We start from the raw sequence: 24,241 nt of genomic DNA, 5'->3' as shown, positions 1-24,241 counted from the left end.
TTATTTTTAGCCATGGCGGCCATCTTGGTTGGTTGGCCGGGTCACCGGACACATTTTTTAAACTAGATACACTAATGATGATTGTGGCTAAGTTTGGTTAAATTTGGCCCAGTAGTTTCAGAGAAGATTTTTGTAAAAGTTAACGCAGGACGACGACGGAGGAAGACGACGACGACGGACGACGACGGACGCCGGACGCCGGACGCCAAGTTATGAGAAAAGCTCACTTGGCCTTTCAGCCAGGTGAGCTAAAAAGTTAATGACGACTTTGACGGATGACGAGGCCCGACGCTTTTGGGCCAGGTGAGCTAATAAAAATATTGGCCATAATCAACAAACTTTACCTCACCACTAATTTTAAAAAGATATCCATCATCACGTTCCACTTTAGTAACAGACCCAATGCCTTTCATACGTTCAGCTTCCTTTATGTTAGCACCTTTGGTACCAATAGCTAGTCCCATTAAATCTGATGTGACCATGAAAGTTTCTGTATGCTTGTTCTTTTCCTGCAAAAACAATACAAACATTGTGCATTACCCATTTTAGTGCAAAATTGTCCCTTAATGCTTTAAACAAGACTGTTAAAGGGCAAAAAAAGTGAAATATGAACCTTCTAAAGAAAGCCCAATTAAGGTGGTACATAACACAACAGGGAGATAAATCTGTAAAAATCAGCTATAGTTAGGGAAATATTAAGCTTTTCGAGTTCAAAATCAGTGTTTGTCAAACTGCTTTATTTATCCAACAAAATGTTTCCAATAATATATGTGGGTCAAGTTTTTTGAAATTTTCATATTTTTGTCAAAGGGTCAAAGTAAATATTTTGTCAAAATTTTATGAAAATTAAACAAGCAAAATTAATTTTAGTCAAGGTGTGTGGTAACATCTTAAACATCAAAGAAAACTTCATAAAAAATAACCAAAAATTCAAGAAACTGACTTATTAGGAAAATTGTTTTTTATAATTGAAAATTTAATCAAGAAAATGAGGTCAAGGTCAGAGGAACAAAGGAGTAGGTCCGGTAAGACCCCTTTTTGGCCCCAAAATATAGCAGTTTTACAAAATTGTTAAAATGTAAACGTTTAGTTATTTATTGGACAGTACAATACTTCTGCTACATAAATATGGGCTGTTTTTGACAATACAATGCACATATATCGGGTACTAGCACCATTAAGTCATGCTAAATTACTGAAATCTTCACAACTCTAGCATTTTAGTTAAATTTTAGACGGTTTTCGTGTAAAATGAAAGTGGCCACATTCGTGTTCATCCTTAATATTGAAATGTAAGTTGTATTTTATGATAATACATAACATATATAATGGTTGAGGATGAACACTGATGCGGCCACTTTCATTTTTGACAAAAACCATCTGAAAAGTGTCATTTTTCGGCATATTTGGTAGATTTTTCATATTTAAGCTTGAATCGGATCGTTTTTAATGACTAAATCAGTTAAAATCTTTCACATAAACTAATTGATTCAAATGAAATAGACACTTAAGTGTTTAAAAAGTGGTCAAAATCTTTCATCAGATGAACCTGAAATTTGAGGCCAAAATCGGTCCTTACCGGACCTACTCCTTTAAATGATGAAGAATTCACAAAGATTCTATATACCCAAAATAGTTAATAAAATTGAAAAATGGAAATAGGCAATGTGTCAAACAGACAACCTATGGAAACTTACATAATGAAAGATATACTGAGGGACAATAAATGTGTGTAAGGTCAGATGAGTCCCCTTTCAACCATTTAAAAAAAGATACATATCTTGCTAAATACTTATAGCAACTGAAGTTTAAATATCTCAATAGTTGTCTTATCTGTAATTTTACCAATTCAAGATAGTAATATTTTGACTGAGTATGGAAAGACATATGCATGGCAGAAGATTCATGTATAGCAGGAGACCAGCACACCAGGTCTTGCTCTTTTTAGAGTTAATGCAATTTACTCAGTATTGTTTTGTTACCCTGATTTGTATTTCATCAACAGATGAGATTTAAACAATGGTAACTTAATAACTGTTTATCTAATTAAGTTAAGTTTAAAAATTAAAGTGATCAAAATGAGAAAAAATTCTCAAGGTTACAAACATATATTATTTTTCAAAAATCTAATTCCCTTGATATCATAATACAACATGATATTGTTCTTGTCTTTGAATTTGTTGATAATTTTAAATGCAGGTCAATATCCTTAGTGGTAATAATTTGTATAAATCAAATAATATGTATTTGAAAAGCACACAGTGGCTTACAGTTTGATGAGTGAATTACCACTTGCATGACTGACGTTATATTTATGCATTCAAATTATAAAATTGCAACAATATCCATATTTACTGTATATCATTTATCAAAATTAAAAATAGGGGAATGTGTCAAATAGACAACAACCTGACCAAAGAGCAGAAAAAAGCTCAAGGCCAGCCACTAAAGAGTCTTCAACAGATCGAGAGGGTGAAAATTAAACTATTTGTATGGAACTTACCCTATATTGTCTCTGTTGTAATTTTTCTTTTAGTGCCTTCACATGTAAATCTGCCAGAAGTTCAGCCTTCTTGTTTAAATATTCACTGGTAGACTGATCAAAATGTTAAAATTTATAATATGATAATAAGAGATGTAGAAAGATTCCCAATGAGACAGCCGTTTATAACCAATGAACAAATGAACTACTGGCGTTTAAAACTATATATCACTGTATGGCTTCAATCAATGAGCAAAACCCATACAGTAAAGTAAGCTATAAAAGGCTAGATATTACAAATGTAAAACAATTTGGTTGCGAAAAACTATTGGCCTGATTTATTTACAAAACAACATATAAGACTTTTCAGTATAAAAAGCAAAAAATGGTTATAGATTAGATTAGCTTTTACAGTGAGTTGACTGTTAGTGTTGCTTAGTTTAAACATATTTTATTTGCGTAAATGTGCAAAAGTGTTGCTCTCCACCAATTGCAACTCATTCAAAATTCTGACCAAATTGCAATTTGTTTTATTAAACCAAATTGTTCAACTGGTCAGAATATTGAACAAATTGTTCAGTCAAAATGTGAAAGTGCAAGGTGATAAAATAAAATATACTTACACTCCTATAAGACTTTAACTCCACTTTAATGATGTTGTGACATAATTTTTTTATCAGTTTGTATAGTTATATTATAGTCCTTTCCATGCTGAAGAGGAACTGTTTATTTTGAATTGCTATAAAATTGTCCAAACTAAGCTTCATATAGTTTTTCTTTCTAAAAGTATTCTATATTTATAAGAATCAGATATCATTTTAAACAAGAGGCTCTCAAGAGCCTGAATCGCTCACCTTAATTCTTTTGGTTAAATCTCTCATTAATGATTATTTTGGCTTTTCAATTTATTTAAATGTTTTTTGGATCGTCCTATTTTCTTTAAAAGCCAAAAAAAATAATCATTTTCTCCTATGTTCTATTTTAGCCATAGGAGCTATGTTTCTTGACATACAAGGAAATAAAATATAAAATTTATACTAGATACTCTGAAACTCATTTAGCCTAAGTTTGGCTGAAATTGATACAGCAGTTTCAAAGGAGAAGATTTTTTAAAGTAAGTCAACATGATGAACAAATTGTGAAAAAAGTCTTTAAAGGGCAATAACTCCTTAAGGGGTCAATTGACAATTTTGGTCAAATTGACCTAATTGAAGATCTTACTTTGCTGAACATTATTGCTGTTTACAGTTTATTTCTATCTATAATTATATTCAAGATAATAAACAAAAACAGCAAAATTTCCTTAAAATTATCAATTCAGGGGCAGCAACCCAACAACAGGTTGTCTGATTCATCTGAAAATTTCAGGGCAGATAGATCTTGACCTGATAAACAATATTACCCACATCAGATTAGCTCTAAATGCTTTGGTTTTTGAGTTATAAGCCAAAAACTGCATTTGACCCCTATGTTCTATTTTTAGCAATGCCGACCATGTTTGTTGATAGATCATAACTTCGGATACAATTTACAAACTAAATACCCTAAGGAACATTCAGTTAAAGTTTGGAAGTATTTGGACCAGTAGTTTGAGCGGAGAAGATTTTTGTAAAAGATTACTAAGATTTACGAAAAATGGTTAAAAATTGACTATAATGGGCAATAACTCCTAAAGGGGTCAACTGACCATTTCCGTCATGTTGACTTTTTTGTCAATCTTACTTTGCTGAACATTATTGCTGTTTACAGTTTATTTCTATCTATAATAATATTCAAGATAATAACCAAAAACAGCAAAATTTCTTTAAAATTACCAATTCAGGGGCAGTAACCCAACAACAGGTTGTCTGATTCATCTGAAAATTTCAGGGCAGATAGATCTTGACCTGATAAACAATATTATCCCCATGTCAGATTTGCTCTAAATGCTTTGATTTTTGAGTTATAAGCCAAAAACTGCATTTGACCCCTATGTTCTATTTTTAGCAATGGCGACCATGTTTGTTGATAGATCACAACTTAGGATACAATTTACAAACTAGATACCCTAAGGAACATTCAGTTAAAGTTTGGAAGTATTTGGCCCAGTAGTTTCAGAGGAGAAGATTTTTGTAAAATATTACTAAGATTTACGAAAAATGGTTAAAAGTTGACTATAAAGGGCAATAACTCCTAAAGGGGTCAACTGACCATTTCCGTCTTGTTGACTTATTTGTAAATCTTACTTTGTTGAACATTATTCCTGTTTACAGTTTATCTCTATCTATAATAATATTCAAGATAATAACCAAAAACAGCAAAATTTCCTTAAAATTACCAATTCAGGGGCAGCAACCCAACAACAGGTTGTCTGATTCATCTGAAAATTTCAGGGCAGATAGATCTTGACCTGATAAACAATATTACCCCATGTCAGATTTGCTCTAAATGCTTTGGTTTTTGAGTTATAATCCAAAAACTGCATTTGACCCCTATGTTCTATTTTTAGCAATGGCGACCATGTTTGTTGATAGATCATAACTTCGGATACAATTTACAAACTAGATACCCTAAGGAACATTCAATTAAAGTTTGGAAGTATTTGGCCCAGTAGTTTCAGAGGAGAAGATTTTTGTAAAAGATTACTAAGATTTACGAAAAATGGTTAAAAATTGACTATAAAGGGCAATAACTCCTAAAGGGGTCAACTGACCATTTCCGTCATGTTGACTTATTTGTAAATCTTACTTTGCTGAACATTATTCCTATTTACAGTTTATCTCTATCTATATTAATATTCAAGATAATAACCAAAAACAGCAAAATTTCCTTAAAATTACCAATTCAGGGGCAGCAACCCAACAACAGGTTGTCTGATTCATCTGAAAATTTCAGGGCAGATAGATCTTGACCTGATAAACTATATTAACCCATGTCAGATTTGCTCTAAATGCTTTGGTTTTTGAGTTATAAGCCAAAAACTGCATTTGACCCCTATGTTCTATTTTTAGCAATGGCGACCATGTTTGTTGATAGATCAAAACTTCGGATACAATTTATAAATTAGATACCCTAAGGAACATTCAGTTCAAGTTTAAAAGTATTTGGCCCAGTAGTTTCAGAGGAGAAGATTCTTGAAATAGTTTACGACGACAGACGACGGACGACAGACGACGGAGGACGACGGACGCCAAGTGATGGCATAAGCTGGGACAGGTGAGCTAATAAACTAGAGGCTCTAAAGAGCCTGTGTCGCTCACCTTGGTACATTTGTATATGTGAATATTCAACAAAGGACACAGATGGATTCGTGACAAAATTGTGTTTTGGTGATGGTGATATGTTTGTAGATCTAACTTTACTGAACATTCTTGCTGCGTACATATATCCCCATCTATAATGATTGGCCCAGTAGTTTCAGTTAAAAGTGTTAGTAAAAATTTACAAATTTTATGAAAATTGTTAAAAATTGACTATCGATTCGTCTGAAATTTTCAGGGCAGATAGATCTTGACCTGATAAACAATTTAACCCATGCCAGTTTTGCTCTTAATGCTTTTGTTTTTGAGTTATAAGCCAAAAACTGCATTTTATCCCATGTTCTATTTTTAGCCATGGCAGCCATATTGGTAGGTTGACCAGGTCAATGGACACAATTCTTAAACTAGATACCCCAATAATGATTGTGGCCAAGTTTGGTTTAATATGGCGCAGTAGTTTCAGAGGAGAAGATTTTTGTAAAAGATAACTAAGATTTACGAACTAGAGGCTCTAAAGAGCCTGTGTCGCTCACCTTGGTCTATGTGCATATTAAACAAAGGACACAAATGGATTCATGACAAAATTGTATTTTGGTGATGGTGATGTGTTTGAAGTTCTTTCTTTACTGAACGATTTTGCTTCTTACAATTATATCTATAATGAACTTTGCCCATTAGTAACAGAGAACTATATTTGGTAAAAATTTACATAAATTTACCAAATTAATGAAAATTGTTAAAAATTGACTATAAAGGGCAATAACTCCTTAAGGGGTCAACTGACCATTTTGGTCATGTTGACTTATTTGTAGATCTTACTTTGCTGAACATTATTGCTGTTTACAATTTATCTCTATCTATAATAATATTCAAGATAATAACCAAAAACAGCAAAATTTCCTCAAAATTACCAACTCAGGGGCAGCAACCCAACAACCGATTGACCGATTCATCTGAAAATTTCAGGCCAGATAGATCTTGACCTGATAAACATTTTTATTCTATGTCAGATTTCCTCAAAATGCTTTGGTTTTTGAGTTATAAGCCAAAAACTGCATTTTACCCCTATGTTCTATTTTTAGCGGTGGTGGCCATCTTGGTTGGTTGACCAGGTCATGCCACACATTTTTTAAACTAGATACCCCAAAGATGATTGTGGCCAAGTTTGGATTAATTTGGCCCAGTAGTTTCAGAGGAGAAGATTTTTGTAAAAGATTACTTTAATTTACGAAAAATGGTTAAAAATTGACTATAAAGGGCAATAACTCCTAAACGGGTCAACTGACCATTTTGGTCATGTTGACTTATTTGTAGATTCTACTTTGCTGAACATTATTGCTGTTTACAGTTTATCTCTATCTATAATAATATTCAAGATAATAACCAAAAACAGCAAAATTTCCTCAAAATTACCAATTCAGGGGCAGCAACCCAACAACCGATTGACCGATTCATCTGAAAATTTCAGGGCAGATAGATCTTGACCTGATAAACATTTTTACCCCATGTCAGATTTGCTCTAAATGCTTTGGTTTTTGAGTTATAAACCAAAAACTGCATTTTACCCCTATGTTCTATTTTTAGCCGTGGCGGCCATCTTGGTTGGTTGACCGGGTCACGCCACACATTTTTTAAACTAAATACCCCAATGATGATTGTGGCCAAGTTTGGTTTGATTTGGCCCAGTAGTTTCAGAGGAGAAGATTTTTGTAAAAGTTAACGACGACGGACGACGACGGACGACGGACGACGACGGACGACGGACGACGACGACGACGGACGCCGGACGCAAAGTGATTGGAATAGCTCACTTGGCCCTTCGGGCCAGGTGAGCTAAAAATGGTTAAAAATTGACTATAAAGGGCAATAACTCCTAAAGGGGTCATTTGACCATTTCGGTAATGTTGACTTATTTGTAAATCTTATTTTGCTGAACATTATTGCTGTTTACAGTTTATCTCTATCTATAATATTTTTCAAGATAATAACCAAAAACAGCAAAATTTCCTTAAAATTACCAATTTAGGGGTAGCAACCCAACAACAGGTTGTTCGATTCATCTGAAATTTTCAGGGCAGATAGATCTTGACCTGATAAACAATTTTACCCCTGTCAGAATTGCTCTAAATGCTTTGGTTTTTGAGTTATAAGCCAAAAACTGCATTTTACCCCTATGTTCTATTTTTAGCCATGGCGGCCATCTTGGTAGGTTGACCGGGTCACCGGACACAATTTTTAAACTAGATACCCCAATGATGATTGTGGCCAAGTTTGGTTTAATATGGCGCAGTAGTTTCAGAGGAGAAGATTTTTGTAAAAGATAACTAAGATTTACGAAAAATGGTTAAAAATTGACTATAAAGGGCAATAACTCCTAAAGGTATGGAACGCCACGACTGCCTTATGTTAATAATCAGCATTATACGCAGTGTTCACAGCATTATATGAAGTGATCACAGCATTATATGTAGTGTTCACAACATTATACGAAGTGATCACAGCATTATATGCAGTGCTCACAGCATTATATGCAGTGTTCACAACATTATATGAAGTGCTCACAACATTATATTAAGTGCTCACAACATTATAATAAGTGCTCACAACATTATATTAAGTGTTCACAACATTATATTAAGTGCGCACAACATTATATGTTTGTTGTTGTATGATGAGATTGATGTATGATGAGATTTATGAATGATGAGATCATTCGGTAAACTTCGTTTTTTAGCGGCGATTACCGAATCCATAATTGGTAAATAACGGTAATGCCCAGCAAACAAATTTAAAAAGTTATTAAAATCATGTTATCATAAGGTAGCATACAATATTTAAAACTGATTGAAATAAGTAAGGAAAAGATGAAACTGAGAGGTGAATGATTTAAGTAGTTCTGTTCGTCGTAAGAAATACGAATGGCAAAATGTAAGTTAAATAATAAAAAGTTTATTTAATGAAATATCGAAGGAAAATTTGTATGATACATTCTCGAGTTCATTTCCAACTGAAGAAATTTAGCAAGGTGCCACTTTATAGTCCGTATTCAGTTTTAAAAAGCTTGATTACCTTTTAAATAAAACAGTCATCTTTCTATAACACATAGGTGCCATATTACGCTAGCTTACATATGTCATAATAGAGTCATTTTTGGCATCGATTTTCAGAATTTGGCATTTTTACATGAATAAGTATCTAACAGATATGGAAAATGCAGTTTAAAGCATTTCACTGTAGGTGTTAAACATAACTTTACATCAATTATTCCATTTCAGTTTTACAAGCTTTTTAGCCCGGCAAGTACTAACATTGTCTTCTAAATATGATCAGCAGTCTTATATAGAAATTTAAACTTTCATAGAAAAATTTACCCTTTCAAGACCATGTTTAACATTTTCATTTAAAGTTATCATCTCTTATGAAAATTGAGTTTGTGGGGATGAATAAAACGTTTACTACGTTTGTTCGTCAGTTTGCACGGTACATATATATATATAAAAGTGGTATGCTTGCTAATGAAACAACTTTCCACAAGAGACAAAATGACATCACAGAAATTTTAAACAGCTAAACGGCCACAGTACGACCTTCAACAATGAGGAAAACCCATACCGGAAAGTCAGCTATAGAAGGCCCCGAAATGATAAACGAAAAATATTCCTAATTTATGTACAAACAAACGATCGAAAAACTAACATGTATATAACACATTAATTAAGAAACGACAACCACTGAAATAAAGGCTCCTCCTGACGGCCACATATATGCAAAATGAAGCGGGTTTTAACATGTTAGCGAGATGTTGGTATCCTCCCTCTAACCTGGGACAGTGGCGTAACAGAACAACATAAACACGAACTATGAAAATCAGTTGTAAAAGGCTTGTTAGTTTTCTCGTTTGAATTGTTTTACATGGTCGTATCGGGACCTTTTATAGCTGACTATGCGGTATGGGCTTTGCTCATTGTTGAAGGCCGTACGGTGATCTATAGTTGTTAATGTTTGTGTCATTTTGGTATTTTGTGGATAGTTGTCTCATTGGCAATCATACCACATCTTCTTTTTTATATTAACTCATTAGATAGGTACAAATATAAATACATATGATCTAACAAGAAAATAGAGTGAACGTGCATGTGGGCGGGTACTTGTATATTCCAACAATAAAAAGACACTATAAGTACTGATCTGAGAGTATATATAACTAATATAGTACCATGCTGCTGATTAAAAATAACATCACTCCAGACCCTTTTGTTTTCTACATAATTAATATTGCCAATAATTAAGAAGTTCGGGGTCGAATCGATACCAATAATATATCCAACATTATATGTTCGTTCCGCATCTGACAGGAGTACCACGAAACACTGTATTTAAGATTTTGCTATATACACGCAGGGGCGGATCCAGAACCTTGATGTCTGGGGGGGGGGGGGGCACCATGAAACCAACATTTTAGATTTTTTAGAGATGTATATACGGTATATGCGAGTGTGAGTGTTTTGTTTTTTGGTTGTTGGTTTTTTTTTCCAAAGGGGTGGGGGTGGGGGGGGGGGGGGTTCAGATCATCGTTTCTATATCTCTATATTCAGTTTAGATCTTTGTTTTTACTATTTCACTTTATACTTTCTTTTCCTGCCAATTGATCTTTATAATATTTGTCCTCAACATGCATCAAATATTTGCCACTGGACGTCATACAATCAATCAATATTTTCTTCATGACCTCTATATTTATTTGGTCTTGCTCTCTAGACTTACTTTTTTGTACATTATTCTAATATCTGTAAAACACCTGTATATCCTTACAAATGGTGACATTTTTTTAGCCTCATACATGTACATGGCAATTGAAACAAGAAAAATAAACAAATATAACTGTATGCTCGGACATTCAAAGAAATGATTAAGTCCCAGATTCAGTTACAAATAGATCTTAGGAAAATAATTTAGCATTTTATTAATGATTTTTTTATAAGAAAATGTCAATTCATCATGTTTTTCCTAGACCGGTGAAAAGGGGGGGGGGGGGCAAATCGTCGATTTCCCTTGAACATAAGAGGGAAGGAAACAGGACATTCCATTTAAAAAACAAACGTGTATGGTATCAAAAAACAAATGATTTGTTCACCAAAAAAAAGTTTTGAAGAGAGAAAAAACATAAATTCTAAATAAAATGGTATTGTGAGTACTGTATTTTGGAATGGAGAGGAACTAAGTACCTAAATATAGATGTATACCAACATAATCGACATTAAACATATAATTTCTACCTATTCTTTAAAAACACAGATCAGAAGTTTCACCTTGTAATCGATCTTAATCGGTATTGTATTATAAACCAATAAAAATTCGTACTATTCCAATCGACTTGTAAATGTATTTTCCATAATTTAAGCTTGCAAAGAGACATTAAAAAGACACAAAGGTGTCAATATTTACACAACCATCGATAAGTTGTCATAAATCACGCATGTGGACGCTGGCATTAATTAACGGCCAGTTTAAGAAGTCAAATCAAGCTGTGATTCATTTTCGCTCTAGATAAGAAGATTCAGTAGCAATAAAATTATGTTAGAAATTATTTTTTTGGTGACCTGAACTGGGGGGGGGGGCACGTGCCCCCTGTCCCCCCGGTAAATCCGCCAATGTACACGGGTCGTAATCACAGGGTTGAAACTACTTAATTCAATCATTGTCACATTGTTTCCGATTGTAGTACTTTAATCAGTATGACTTTCTAAGATGACAATAAGAATAATAAAAATCTGGACTTAAAATAAGGCGTAAAGGTACAGCATGTGCAGTTTTCAATTTGTTAGACGTTTAAACAGCGAATCAAAGATTCAATTTTATTCATAACTCATAAAGGACAAAACTGTTGATTAAAAAATACTCCTTTCCAGAGACTTTTGTTTTCCAAACAAAATCAATAGTACCAATATTAAATTGACAAGTTCCAGGTCGACGGGTTCAAACAGAAAGATGTTAAAAGCAGAGAAAACTTCATCTTATAATCGGCATGACTTTATCAGATGACAATACCAATACTAAAATAAGGCTTACGCATAGTTATATTCTTTAATTCAGTCACAGACCCGCGATATCACGGATGTGTTCTAGTAAATATATATATACATATTAAGTTGTGAATATGGTGAAACTAATCCTCAAAATAAGTTTAAAATGCCCTGGTGTGGAATAAACTTGGGTTAAATTGATCATACTTCTTAATTTACTTATTTCAATCAGTTTTAAATATTATATATTGCCTTAATGATCACATATATAATAATAACTGTTTAAATTTGTTTGCTGGGCATTAATTTACCAATTATGGATTCGGTAATTTCCGCTAAAAAACGAAGTTTACCGAATGATCTCATCATTCATAAATCTCATCATACATCAATCTCATCATACAACAAAAAACGTATAATGTTGTGAACACTTAATATAATGTTGTGAGCACTTAATATAATGTTGTGAGCACTTAATATAATGTTGTGAGCACTTCATATAATGTTGTGAACACTGCATATAATGCTGTGATCACTTCGTATAATGTTGTGAACACTGCATATAATGCTGTGATCACTTCGTATAATGTTGTGAGCACTACATATGATACTGTGATCACTTCATATAATGCTGTGAACACTGCGTATAATGCTGATTATTAACATAAGGCAGTCGTGGCGTTCCATATAAAGGGGTCATTTGACCATTTCGGTAATGTTGACTTATTTGTAAATCTTATTTTGCTGAACATTATTGCTGTTTACAGTTTATCTCTATCTATAATATTTTTCAAGATAATAACCAAAAACAGCAAAATTTCCTTAAAATTACCAATTTAGGGGTAGCAACCCAACAACAGGTTGTTCGATTCATCTGAAATTTTCAGGGCAGATAGATCTTGACCTGATAAACAAATTTACCCCCATGTCAGAATTGCTCTAAATGCTTTGGTTTTTGAGTTATAAGCCAAAAACTGCATTTTACCCCTATGTTCTATTTTTAGCCATGGCGGCCATCTTGGTTGGTTGACCGGGTCACCGGACACAATTTTTAAACTAGATACCCCAATGATGATTGTGGCCAAGTTTGGTTTAATATGGCGCAGTAGTTTCAGAGGAGAAGATTTTTGTAAAAGATAACTAAGATTTACGAAAAATGGTTAAAAATTGACTATAAAGGGCAATAACTCCTAAAGGGGTCATTTGACCATTTCGGTAATGTTGACTTATTTGTAAATCTTATTTTGCTGAACATTATTGCTGTTTACAGTTTATCTCTATCTATAATATTTTTCAAGATAATAACCAAAAACAGCAAAATTTCCTTAAAATTACCAATTTAGGGGTAGCAACCCAACAACAGGTTGTTCGATTCATCTGAAATTTTCAGGGCAGATAGATCTTGACCTGATAAACAAATTTATCCCATGTCAGAATTGCTCTAAATGCTTTGGTTTTTGAGTTATAAGCCAAAAACTGCATTTTACCCCTATGTTCTATTTTTAGCCATGGCGGCCATCTTGGTTGGTTGACCGGGTCACCGGACACAATTTTTAAACTAGATACCCCAATGATGATTGTGGCCAAGTTTGGTTTAATTTGGCCTAGTAGTTTCAGAGGAGAAGATTTTTGTAAAAGTTAACGCAGGACGACGACGGACGACGACGGACGACGACAGACGCCGGACGCAAAGTGATGAGAAAAGCTCACTTGGCCCTTCGGGCCAGGTGAGCTAAAAACATCATATATTCAGTAAAATATGTGTGAAATAACAATATGCTATTGATAAGTTTTCAGGGGAGATAACCTAAAATATTATTCTTTTGAATAAAGACTTTTTGAAAGAAAAGTTATTATCTCCCCCATGGAAACTTCCTACAAACATATATTGCAATTTTACACATATTTTACTGAATATGAATCGTTTTAATTCACATAATGTCTGATTCTTATAAATATAGAATACTTTTAGAAAGAAAAACTATATGAAAGCTTAGTTTGGACAATTTAATAGCAATTCAAAATAAACAGTTCCCCTTCAGCATGGAAATGAATATAATATAACTATACAAACTGATAAACTAATTTTGTCACAACATCATTAAAGTGGAGTTAAAGTCTTATAGGATTGTAAGTATGTTTTATTTTATCACCTTGCACTTTCATGACTTGGCTGTGGTTTTCTACAGCAGTTGGTTCAAATTTCTGACCAGTTGAACAATTTGATTTTATAAAACAAATTGCAATTTGGTCAAAATTTTGAATGAATTGCAATTGGTTGAGAGCAACACTAACAGTCAACTCACTGTAATACATTTGTAGTTGGAAATTCAACTTAATCTGAGTCTTGAGTTTTTGACCATGTGGGACCATTTAAAATACACAGCTGTACTATAAATATAAAAATAAGGCCATGTGATAATTGATTGCCAATAGAGCACATATAGTACAATTATACATAACCAAGGACGTATAACTCTAATATAAGTCTTGACATAACTAATCTAATAAATGTTACAAACTAGAGGCTCTAAAGAGCCTGTGTCGCTCACCTTGGTCTTGTGCATATTAAATAATGGACACAGATAAATTCATGACATAATTGTGTTTTGGTGATAGTGATGTGTTTGTAGATCTTACTTTACTGAACATTCTTGTTGCTACAAATATCTCTTGTCTGTAATGAACTTGGCCCAGTAATTACAGTGGAAAATATTTTCTACAAATTTACAAAAATTTATGAAAAATGTTAAAAATTAACTATAAAGGGCAATAACTCCTTAAAGGGTCAATTGACTATTTTGGTCATGTAAACTTATTTGTAGATCTTATTTTGCTGAACGTTATTGCTGTATACAGTTTATCTCTATCTATAATAATATTCAAGATAATAACAAAAAACGGCAAAATTTCCTTAAAATTACCAATTAAGGACAGTAACCTAACAACGGGTTGTCCAATCCATGTGAAAACATCAGGGCAGATAGATCTTGACCTGATAAACAATTAAACCCTGTCAGATTTTCTCTTAATGCTTCGGTTTTTGAGTTATAAGCCAAAAACTGCATTTTACACCTATGTTCTATTATTAGCCGTGGCAGCCATTTTGGTTGATTGGACAGGTCACGCCACACATTTTTTAAACAAATTACCCCAATGATGATTGTGGCAAAGCTTAGTTTAATTTGGCCCAGTAGTTTCAGAGAAGAAGATTTTTGTAAAAGATTACTAAGATTTACGAAAAAATGGTTAAAAATTGACTATAAAGGGCAATAACTCCTTCAGGGGTCAACTGACCATTTTGGTCATGCTGACTTATTTGTAAATCTTACTTTGCTGAACATTAATGCTGTTTACCGTTTATCTCTATCTATAATAATATTCAAGATAATAACCAAAAACAGCAAAATTTCCTTAAAATTACCAATTCAGGGGCAGCAACCCAACAACAGGTTATCCGATTCATCTGAAAATTTCAGGACAGGTAGATCTTGACCTGATGAACACTTTTACCGCATGTCAGATTTGCTCTAAATGCTTTGGTTTTTGAGTTATAAGCCAAAAACTGCATTTTACCCCTATGTTCTATTTTTAGCCATGGCGGCCATCTTAGTTGGTTGGCCGGGTCACGCCACACATTTTTTAAACTAGATATCCCAAAGATGATTGTGGCCAAGTATGGATTAATTTGGCCCAGTAGTTTCAGAGGAGAAGATTTTTGTAAAAGATTACTAAGATTTACGAAAAATGGTTAAAAATTGACTATAAAGGTCAATAACTCCTAAAGGGGTCAACTGACCATTTTGGTCATGTTGACTTATTTGTAAATCTTACTTTGCTGAACATTATTGCTGTCTACAGTTTATCTCTATTTATAATAATATTCAAGATAATAGCCAAAAACAGCAAAAATTCCCTAAAATTACCAGTTCAGGGGCAGCAACCCAATAACGGGTTGTCGGATTCATCTGAAAATTTGAGGGCAGATAGATCTTGACCTGATAAACAATTTTACCCCATGTCAGATTTGCTCTAAATGCTTCGGTTTTTGAGTTATAAGCCAAAAACTGCATTTTACCCCTATGTTCTATTTTTAGCCATGGCGGCCATCTTGGTTGGTTGACCGGGTCACGCCACACATTTTTTAAACTAGATACCCCAATGATGATTGTGGCCAAGTTTGGTTTAATTTGGCCCAGTAGTTTCAGAGGAGAAGATTTTTGTAAAAGTTAACGACGACGGACGACGGACGACGACGGACGACAGACGACGGACGACGACGACGACGGACGCCGGATGCCAAGTGATGGGAAAAGCTCACTTGGCCCTTCGGGCCAGGTGAGCTAAAAATGGAGAAAAATTGTCGAAACCAAAATCATTTTTAATCAAGATATAACATTTAAACATGACTAATCTCTGCAGGCTTCATATAAAATTAACTTGACCTTGGTGCAAGGGTTAAACTTAGAATCAGATTAAGTTTATATTTTCATACATGCATAAAATATATAAAAAGAGAGGCAAGGGGTTCTAATAGAGACATTCAAACTCATAAGTTGGAAATAAACTGACAACACCATGGCTAAAAAAGAAAACGACATTTAGTATCCAGAAAAAGAATGTTAATGAGCGTAATATATATATTGGAAAACACAATTAAATAGTAAAGCATGTTCATGCAAATGAAACTTTCAACAAGCTTTGATATGTAGTTCCTTAGAAAAATTTAACTGTATTGTATCAAATGGTTCAAACAATCTTTTTGAAGGAGATATTACTCAACAAAATCTGCATATCTGTATAGACATGTTTACATTAAACTTACTACAAAAATCAAGGATGATGATGCTCGACTGTATATTACTGCGAGTACACCTGAATGTTTGATGAATTCTGTATGTATTCCAGCTTCTTCACAACTACAAAATCATAATTAAGTGTAAAAACATTCCTTTGAAATAGCAGTTTTCAAAGTATAAGTGCCAGTGTATCAACAAATGGAAGTTTTTAACGACCTTGACTGGCTATACAGCCCTTGCACGGTCGGTATTGCAGTGTATCATATAAGCATAGAAGCATTTACACTTTTTGTATTTAGGTGAATTTTGTGTCTAAATGACCCTTTGACACCAAACAACAATTGCTATCTAATTATGAAGTCAAGGTTATGGCACAAAAATTCACTTTAAAGTGTAATAACTTCTAGTAAAAGAATAAATTTAGAATTCAAGTTGAAGATTTCATACATGCAATATGGTGTGTGATTATAATTTTATATTTTCAAGGCAAGTTGTTATTGCCTTAGAACTAGCTGTCAGTAGCTGTGAGTACTCTCAGATCTGTACTTAGTAATAATTTGTTTTTGTCATGTACAAGTACCCACCAATATCCACTTTGTGTTTTTGTTACATGTATTTCTATTTGTATCCATCTGATGATTTAGCCTTTTTCAACTGATTTTTATAGTTTTTGCTTAAGTTATACTGTTACAGTGGTTTAGGGGGGTTGAGTGCTAACAAACATGTTTAAACTTGCCACATTCTCTATGTGCCTGTCCCAAGTCAGGAGCCTGTAATTCATTGGTTGTCTTTAATTCATGTCTGTCATATTTGTTTTTCGTAAAATGTTTTGATATAGATTAAGCCATTAGTTTTCTCTATTGAATTGTTTCATATTTGTCATGTCAGGGCCTTTTGTTTTAAAGCTGGCCTCACAGTATATTTTTATCTCATTTATCGAAGGCCATATGGTTTCCTATAATTGTTTACATCTCTTCATTTGAACTTTGTTGGATAGTTGTCACATCTTCTTATTTTTTATCAGATGAGTTCAGGAAGTACAAAATACAAGTTTATAAAAAAACAAGAATGTGTCCTCAGTACACAAATGCCCCACTTGCACTTTCTTTTTCTATGTTCAGTGGACCGTGACATTGGGATAAAAACTCTAATCTGGCATTAAAATTAGAAAGATCATATCATAGGGAACATGTGTACTAAGTTTGAAGTTGATTGGACTTCAACTTCATCAAAAACTACCTTGACCAAAAACTTTAACCTGAAGCGGGACAGACGGACGGACAGACGGACGGACGGACAAACGGACGAACGGACGGACGAATGGACGGACGGACAAACGGACGGACGGACGAACGGACGCACAGACCAGAAAACATAATGCCCCTCTACTTAACTACTATTGTCAAGTATTTGCCGCTGTACAATTGCTTAGTAACTAACGTCACTAACGTTACCTATTGTTTTACGTTGCCTATTGTTTACGTAACGTTGCCTTGTACATAACTTGAATACAATTTGATATGAACACAACGCCTTTCATTACTAACTCTAAAGCGAAGTACTAACCACAAGAAACACGATACACGATATTGGTGCCGTGACCCATGGAGAAATTAAAAGCAATTCGTGGTGGTCACCGTAGTGCAGTTACAAGATTAATTAATAGAACAAAGGAAAGAATTTCGCAAGAAGATATTGGACATGAAGAACTTTCGGCTGCCGCAGACAACCTTACAAAGAAGAGGAACCTGCTTGAATCTTTAGACTCACAGATCTTAGATGGAACCGAATTAGAAGACATGGAACAAGAAATTCTTGACGCGGACGATTATGCAATGAATATGGAAGTCGCCATTCGCCGATTCAAGGACATAGTTTCTGGAAACAAAACAACCCCATTTCAGCAAACGGTGAGTGAAACAACTTATGTTCCAATAGCCAATACACTTGATTCATCAAATTTTCCGTCAACAAGTATTGCAAATCATAATTCAAACCATTCAGAAAATGTATTTTCCGTAGATAACAACTCCGTTTATACGAATGCAAACCCAACAACAGCAACAAACTTCTATCACAAGCTACCGAAGCTTGATCTACCAAACTTTACGGGAGACATATTAACATGGCAGACATTTTGGGAATCGTTTCAGACAACCATTCATCACAATCCCTCTTTGACAAATATACAAAAGTTCAGCTATCTCAAATCTCAGGTACACAGTGAAGCCGCACAATGCATATCCGGTTTATCTCTATCAAACGCCAACTATGAACACGCAATTATATTGTTAAAGGAGAGGTATGGACAGACACAAACAGTTATAAACGCGTACATGCAGAATCTACTAGAACTTTCGCATCCGTCACTTACACCACAAAGCATAAGAGCATTTTACGATAAAATGGAATCGTGCATAAGGGGATTAGAGTCGCTCGGACAATCGCAAGACACATTCGGATCACTTTTAGTACCAATAATATTTGGAAAACTACCCGATGAAATGAGAAAACTTATGACCAGAGAACATGGGAAAAAGAATTGGGATATTAGGTCACTGAGGGAAGCGATTGGTAAAGAAATGCACGTACAGGAAACTGGTTTTTCGAATCAATCAGATAACTTTACTCCCACTGCATCATTTTACACAGCAGCTAAACCCAAAAGCTATTCAAGACCCCAGTCCGGAAGCTATCAGACCAAGCCCAAAACATGTATTTATTGCAAACAATCACATTAAATTCTTCCCTAGAATGCACAACTGTTGTAGACAGAGAAAAACGCTTTTCTATAATTAAACAGAAAAAAGTATGCTTAGTAACAATTGCTTTGGAAGTCATAAAGTTTCAGAATGTCGCTCGCGTTTTAGATGTAGAAAATGTGATAAAAAGCACCACACTAGTCTTTGTGACAGTAATAAGAATCAAGAAAAAGAAAGCGTAAGTACAGCAAAACCCTTACCGCAAAATGCCATAGTCAATACAGTAGAGAGCGAAAATGATGCATTAACATGTTACACGTCGACATCGAACATTAAACCAAGGACAGACGTTTTGTTAAAGACAGCCATCTCACCAGTATGGGTAGATGACAGGTCAGTTACAGCTTATATACTATTAGATGAAGGATCTCAGAAGTCATTTATTAGCCAAGAATTAGCCGCTGAGTTGCAGTTAAAGCCAAATGGAATTTCAACAGTTAGCCTAGCAGCATTTGGAGATGCAACCAGAAATACACGAAATTTAAACACTGCCGTCATAGATTTACAAACTCAGAATGGGAAGAAAATACCGATGGAAGTATTGATTGTCCCTACAATCACAGCACCGTTACACAACCGCACGACATACAATGCTGCTAAACTGCCATACCTCAGAGGACTTACCTTAGCGCATCCTGTAAACGACATGGATAAATTCCAGATTTCACTGTTAATAGGTTCTGATTATTACTGGGATATCGTACAAGACAAAGTTATCCGTGGACCAGGCCCAACCGCAGTACAATCAAAACTCGGATACCTGCTTTCTGGACCAATGTTAAACTCAAATGGACCCACAACTTCCTCAGCTTTCATGTTCAATGTTATGATGCAACACAAAACAGAAGAAGTCGATTTGGAACGTTTTTGGAAAATCGAATCACTTGGAGAAGTTTCTGACGAATCTGGAAAATCAAGCAAATCCTTTTTCGAGACATATGAAACAGACAGTATCATAATGAAGGACAACCGATATATTGCAAAACTTCCTTGGAAAGAAGATTTTCCGGAGTTGCCTAGTAATTACAATATTACAAAACGCCGTACACTTAGTTTGATAAATAGATTAAGTAGGGAACCAGAAATGATGAAAGTCTATGGAGACATTATTGCTGACCAGGAAAAACGAGGATTCGTGGAAAAAGTTCAAGATGAAAATGCAGGTGAGAAAATACACTATATTCCTCATCATGCTGTTAAGAAAGACTCACCAACCACCCCAATTCGCATCGTATATGATTGCAGCTGCCGAGAATCATCAGATAAGCCCAGCCTAAATGATTGCCTTGTGTCCGTCCCGCCACAAATGAATGAGTTAACTGGAATAATAGCAAGATTTAGATTACACCAATATGCAGCTACGACAGACATCGAAAAAGCTTTCCTTCAAATTGAGCTTGACGAAAAGGATCGAGACGTGACGAGATTTTTTTGGCTAAGTGAACCCGCCGACCCAACAAGCCAGTTGATAACATATCGTTTCAGAGTAGTTTTATTTGGTACAACATGTTCCCCGTTCATTTTGAATGCAACCCTACTGAAACATTTAAATAATAATTCGTCAATAACTGCAAACATGTTAAAGAAAGATTTATACGTGGACAATGTTTTGTCAAGTTTTCAAACCGAAGAGAGCATGATGACATTCTACAAAGAATCGAGAGAATTATTATCCAAAGGAGGATTTAACTTGAGGTCTTGGACGTCGAATAATGTAAAATTACGACAAGTTGCAGCAACGGAGAATTCCCTGGATAAAAGCAAATCTGTGAAAATACTCGGTCTGTTATGGAACGTAGATAAAGATACAATTTCGTTTCAAGATAGTATAAAATTGGACCAGGCCAGATGTGTAACGAAAAGAGAAATATTGCAACAATCCTCTAAAATATTTGACCCATTAGGCATATTAAGTCCTGTTACAGTACGAGCAAAGATGTTGATGCAGCAAATTTGGAAACGAAAATTTGAATGGGATGAACCACTACCAGAAGATATACGGAACAAATGGTTTATTTTATTACAGGATCTTAAACAGGCACTCACAATTGAAATACCGAGATCTTATTTCTACAATAACGAATCGTCTACTATTACAACTAGAAAACTGCATGTTTTCACAGACGCAAGTCAGAGCGCGTACGGTGCTTGTGCGTACCTAGTGAACGGGGACCAGTCAGTTATTGTAATGGCAAAAAATAGAGTATCCCCTTTGAAAGAGATAACACTGCCTAGATTAGAACTGATGGGAGCATTATTGGGAGCCCGACTTGCAAAACATTTACTTGAAAACATAGGAGAAATGGATGTGAATTTTTGGTGTGATAGCCAAATCGTGATTAGCTGGATATATTCAACAAAGCCACTTAAAAATTTCATCGCTAATCGTATTAAAGATATTAAAGAAAATGTAAGAAATCAACAATGGAAATATTGCCCAACACTTGATAATCCGGCAGATCAATTAACTCGTGGAACATCAGCTGAAAAATTTGTACAAAATAAGTTATGGATGCATGGACCGGAATGGATTACAAATGAACATCAGTGGCCCTCATGGCACGGAAACATGACAACAACATCATTAATCGTAAATGAAGAGGACGAGGAACCAGTAGCTTCTCTTGTATTACCGGCACAGACAGAGAATACAGGTATACACATAATTATAAATTTGGAAAGGTTCAGTAATTTAAAAAGACTGTTGAGAGTAACAGCATATATATTTAGGTTTATTCATAACTGTAGGAGCGAGACAAACAGAAAGACATTTTCTTGTTTATCTACCAATGAGATTCGCCATTCAGTGTTAGTTTGGATTCGGAACACACAGAACACTACGTATAATTTCGGCGATAAACCAAATAAACGATCATCTATTGTTAGACAGTTAAAACTTTTCAAAGACGACAATGAAATATTCAGATGTGGAGGAAGGATACACAATGCTTCTTTGAGTGAAAATACGAAATTTCCGTACTTGTTACCTGCCAAACACAATTTCACAAATCTAGTGATTAGGGATTCGCATGTTAACCATTTACATTCAGGACTGAATAGTACAGTTACACATTTACGCCAAAGTTATTGGATACCAAGAATTCGACAATGCGTAAAAACAGTTTTACGGAAATGTGTGACTTGTCGTAAAGTAACGGGAAAACCTTATCTGAAACCAGACCCTCCGCCGTTACCGAAAGACCGAGTTGATGAACCCGTACCGTTTACTGTGACCGGAGTCGATTTCGCAGGACCGTTATATGTAAAGAATTGTGAAAATACCAAGATTAAGGTATACATTTGTCTGTTCACGTGTGCTTCAACAAGAGCCGTTCATCTGGAGATTGTCACTAACTTGACAGAAAAATTCTTTATGTTAGCATTCAGAAGATTTTGTAGCCGTAAATCCGTTCCGAAAACGATGATTTCAGATAATGCGTTAACTTTTATTACAGCTAGTAAAGAGTTCAAACTATTAACCAATTCGTTATCTTTAAAGGACAAACTCAATGATTATGGAGCAGAATGGAAATTTATTCCGAGTAGAGCGCCATGGTATGGCGGATTTTGGGAAAGAATGATTGGACTTACAAAAAACATTTTGCGGAAAATATTAGGAACTAACTGTGTTAATCTTGAAATACTCCAAACAGTCATTTCGGAGATTGAAGCAATATTGAACGATAGACCATTAACGTATGTATCGTCCGAATCGTGTGATCCAGAACCGTTGACACCATCTCACCTTCTATACGGCCGGAGAATAACCCGTCTACCATATCCGTCAGACATTACCGAAAATATCGACAAGCTTACCGTACCTACTTCTACTACTTTTATCCGTCAAGCAGATATTAAACATGAACTTATTAGACAATTCCAAATCAGATGGAAAAATGAATATCTGACTGCATTAAGAGAATTTCACAAGACCATCGGTACAAACAGTCATATTATCAAGATGGGCGATGTAGTCCAGATTCACGATGATTCTCCTAGGATAACATGGAAGCTAGGAGTCGTAGATGAACTTTGCCAAGGAAAAGATGGATATACTAGATCAGTGAAAATTAGAACCAAGCACGGATTGACTAGTCGTCCTATTTCAAAACTTTATCCGTTAGAGGTTTCCGACTCGACAGTGCCATCAACAATGCCAGCCACAGAGACCAGAGAGCGTAAATCGAAAACAGAAGCCAAACTTAAGATTAAAAAATGGACTTCTTAATTAATTTTGTTATAATACAAGAGACTGTAAATAGTGCGCCGTAATTTTGATATATAGTGAATAGACAGTTCAATGATTTCTATTTTATTACATGGACTTTAAATGAATAATTATCATTTTCACTTTTTGTAACTTAATTTCATCTTGATAATATTTTAATAATTTTCACTTCTCGGCGCCCCCAGTGTCAAGTATTTGCCGCTGTACAATTGCTTAGTAACTAACGTCACTAACGTTACCTATTGTTTTACGTTGCCTATTGTTTACGTAACGTTGCCTTGTACATAACTTGAATACAATTTGATATGAACACAACGCCTTTCATTACTAACCCTAAAGCGAAGTACTAACCACAAGAAACACGATACACGATAACTATCGTAGGTGGGGCATAAAAATGATTGATTGATTGATGATTAAGTCATATGGCAAATATTAACATATACAATAAAAACAACACTCCAGAGAAATTATCACATATCCTGTTTTCAATCAAATAGACATGCAGTGCTTCAGTAAAATCAAAGAGCTGATAGCTCTGAGGTGGAAGAAGGTGAATAAAAAGTAACTTTGACCATTAAAGCAGTCCCACTTACCCAGCCTGCTTTGTTCCATTATCGTTATGATGTATTTTTTTTCTTCAAACAAGAATGTGTCATAAGTACATGGATTTCCCATCCGTGCAATCATTTTCTATGTTCAGTGGTC

The 24,241-nt window shown here is 34.6% G+C and overlaps 1 protein-coding gene across 1 annotated transcript in view; it reads right to left on the bottom strand.

The window, feature by feature from the left end:
- Window positions 1-24,241, bottom strand: part of LOC143057083 (uncharacterized) — a 75,765-nt gene that overhangs the window by 39,273 nt on the left and 12,251 nt on the right. The window contains exons 7-9 of the mRNA XM_076230315.1: window positions 16,570-16,663; window positions 2,504-2,596; window positions 345-509 (exon numbers count right to left, since the gene is read on the bottom strand). Coding sequence (XP_076086430.1) covers window positions 345-509; window positions 2,504-2,596; window positions 16,570-16,663 — 352 coding nt within the window. The remainder of the gene's footprint in view (window positions 1-344; window positions 510-2,503; window positions 2,597-16,569; window positions 16,664-24,241) is intronic.

Source organism: Mytilus galloprovincialis, chromosome 13, assembly GCF_965363235.1.
Source record: "Mytilus galloprovincialis chromosome 13, xbMytGall1.hap1.1, whole genome shotgun sequence".
NCBI lineage: Eukaryota > Metazoa > Mollusca > Bivalvia > Mytilida > Mytilidae > Mytilus > Mytilus galloprovincialis.
This window is presented reverse-complemented; position numbering and strand designations above follow the sequence as displayed.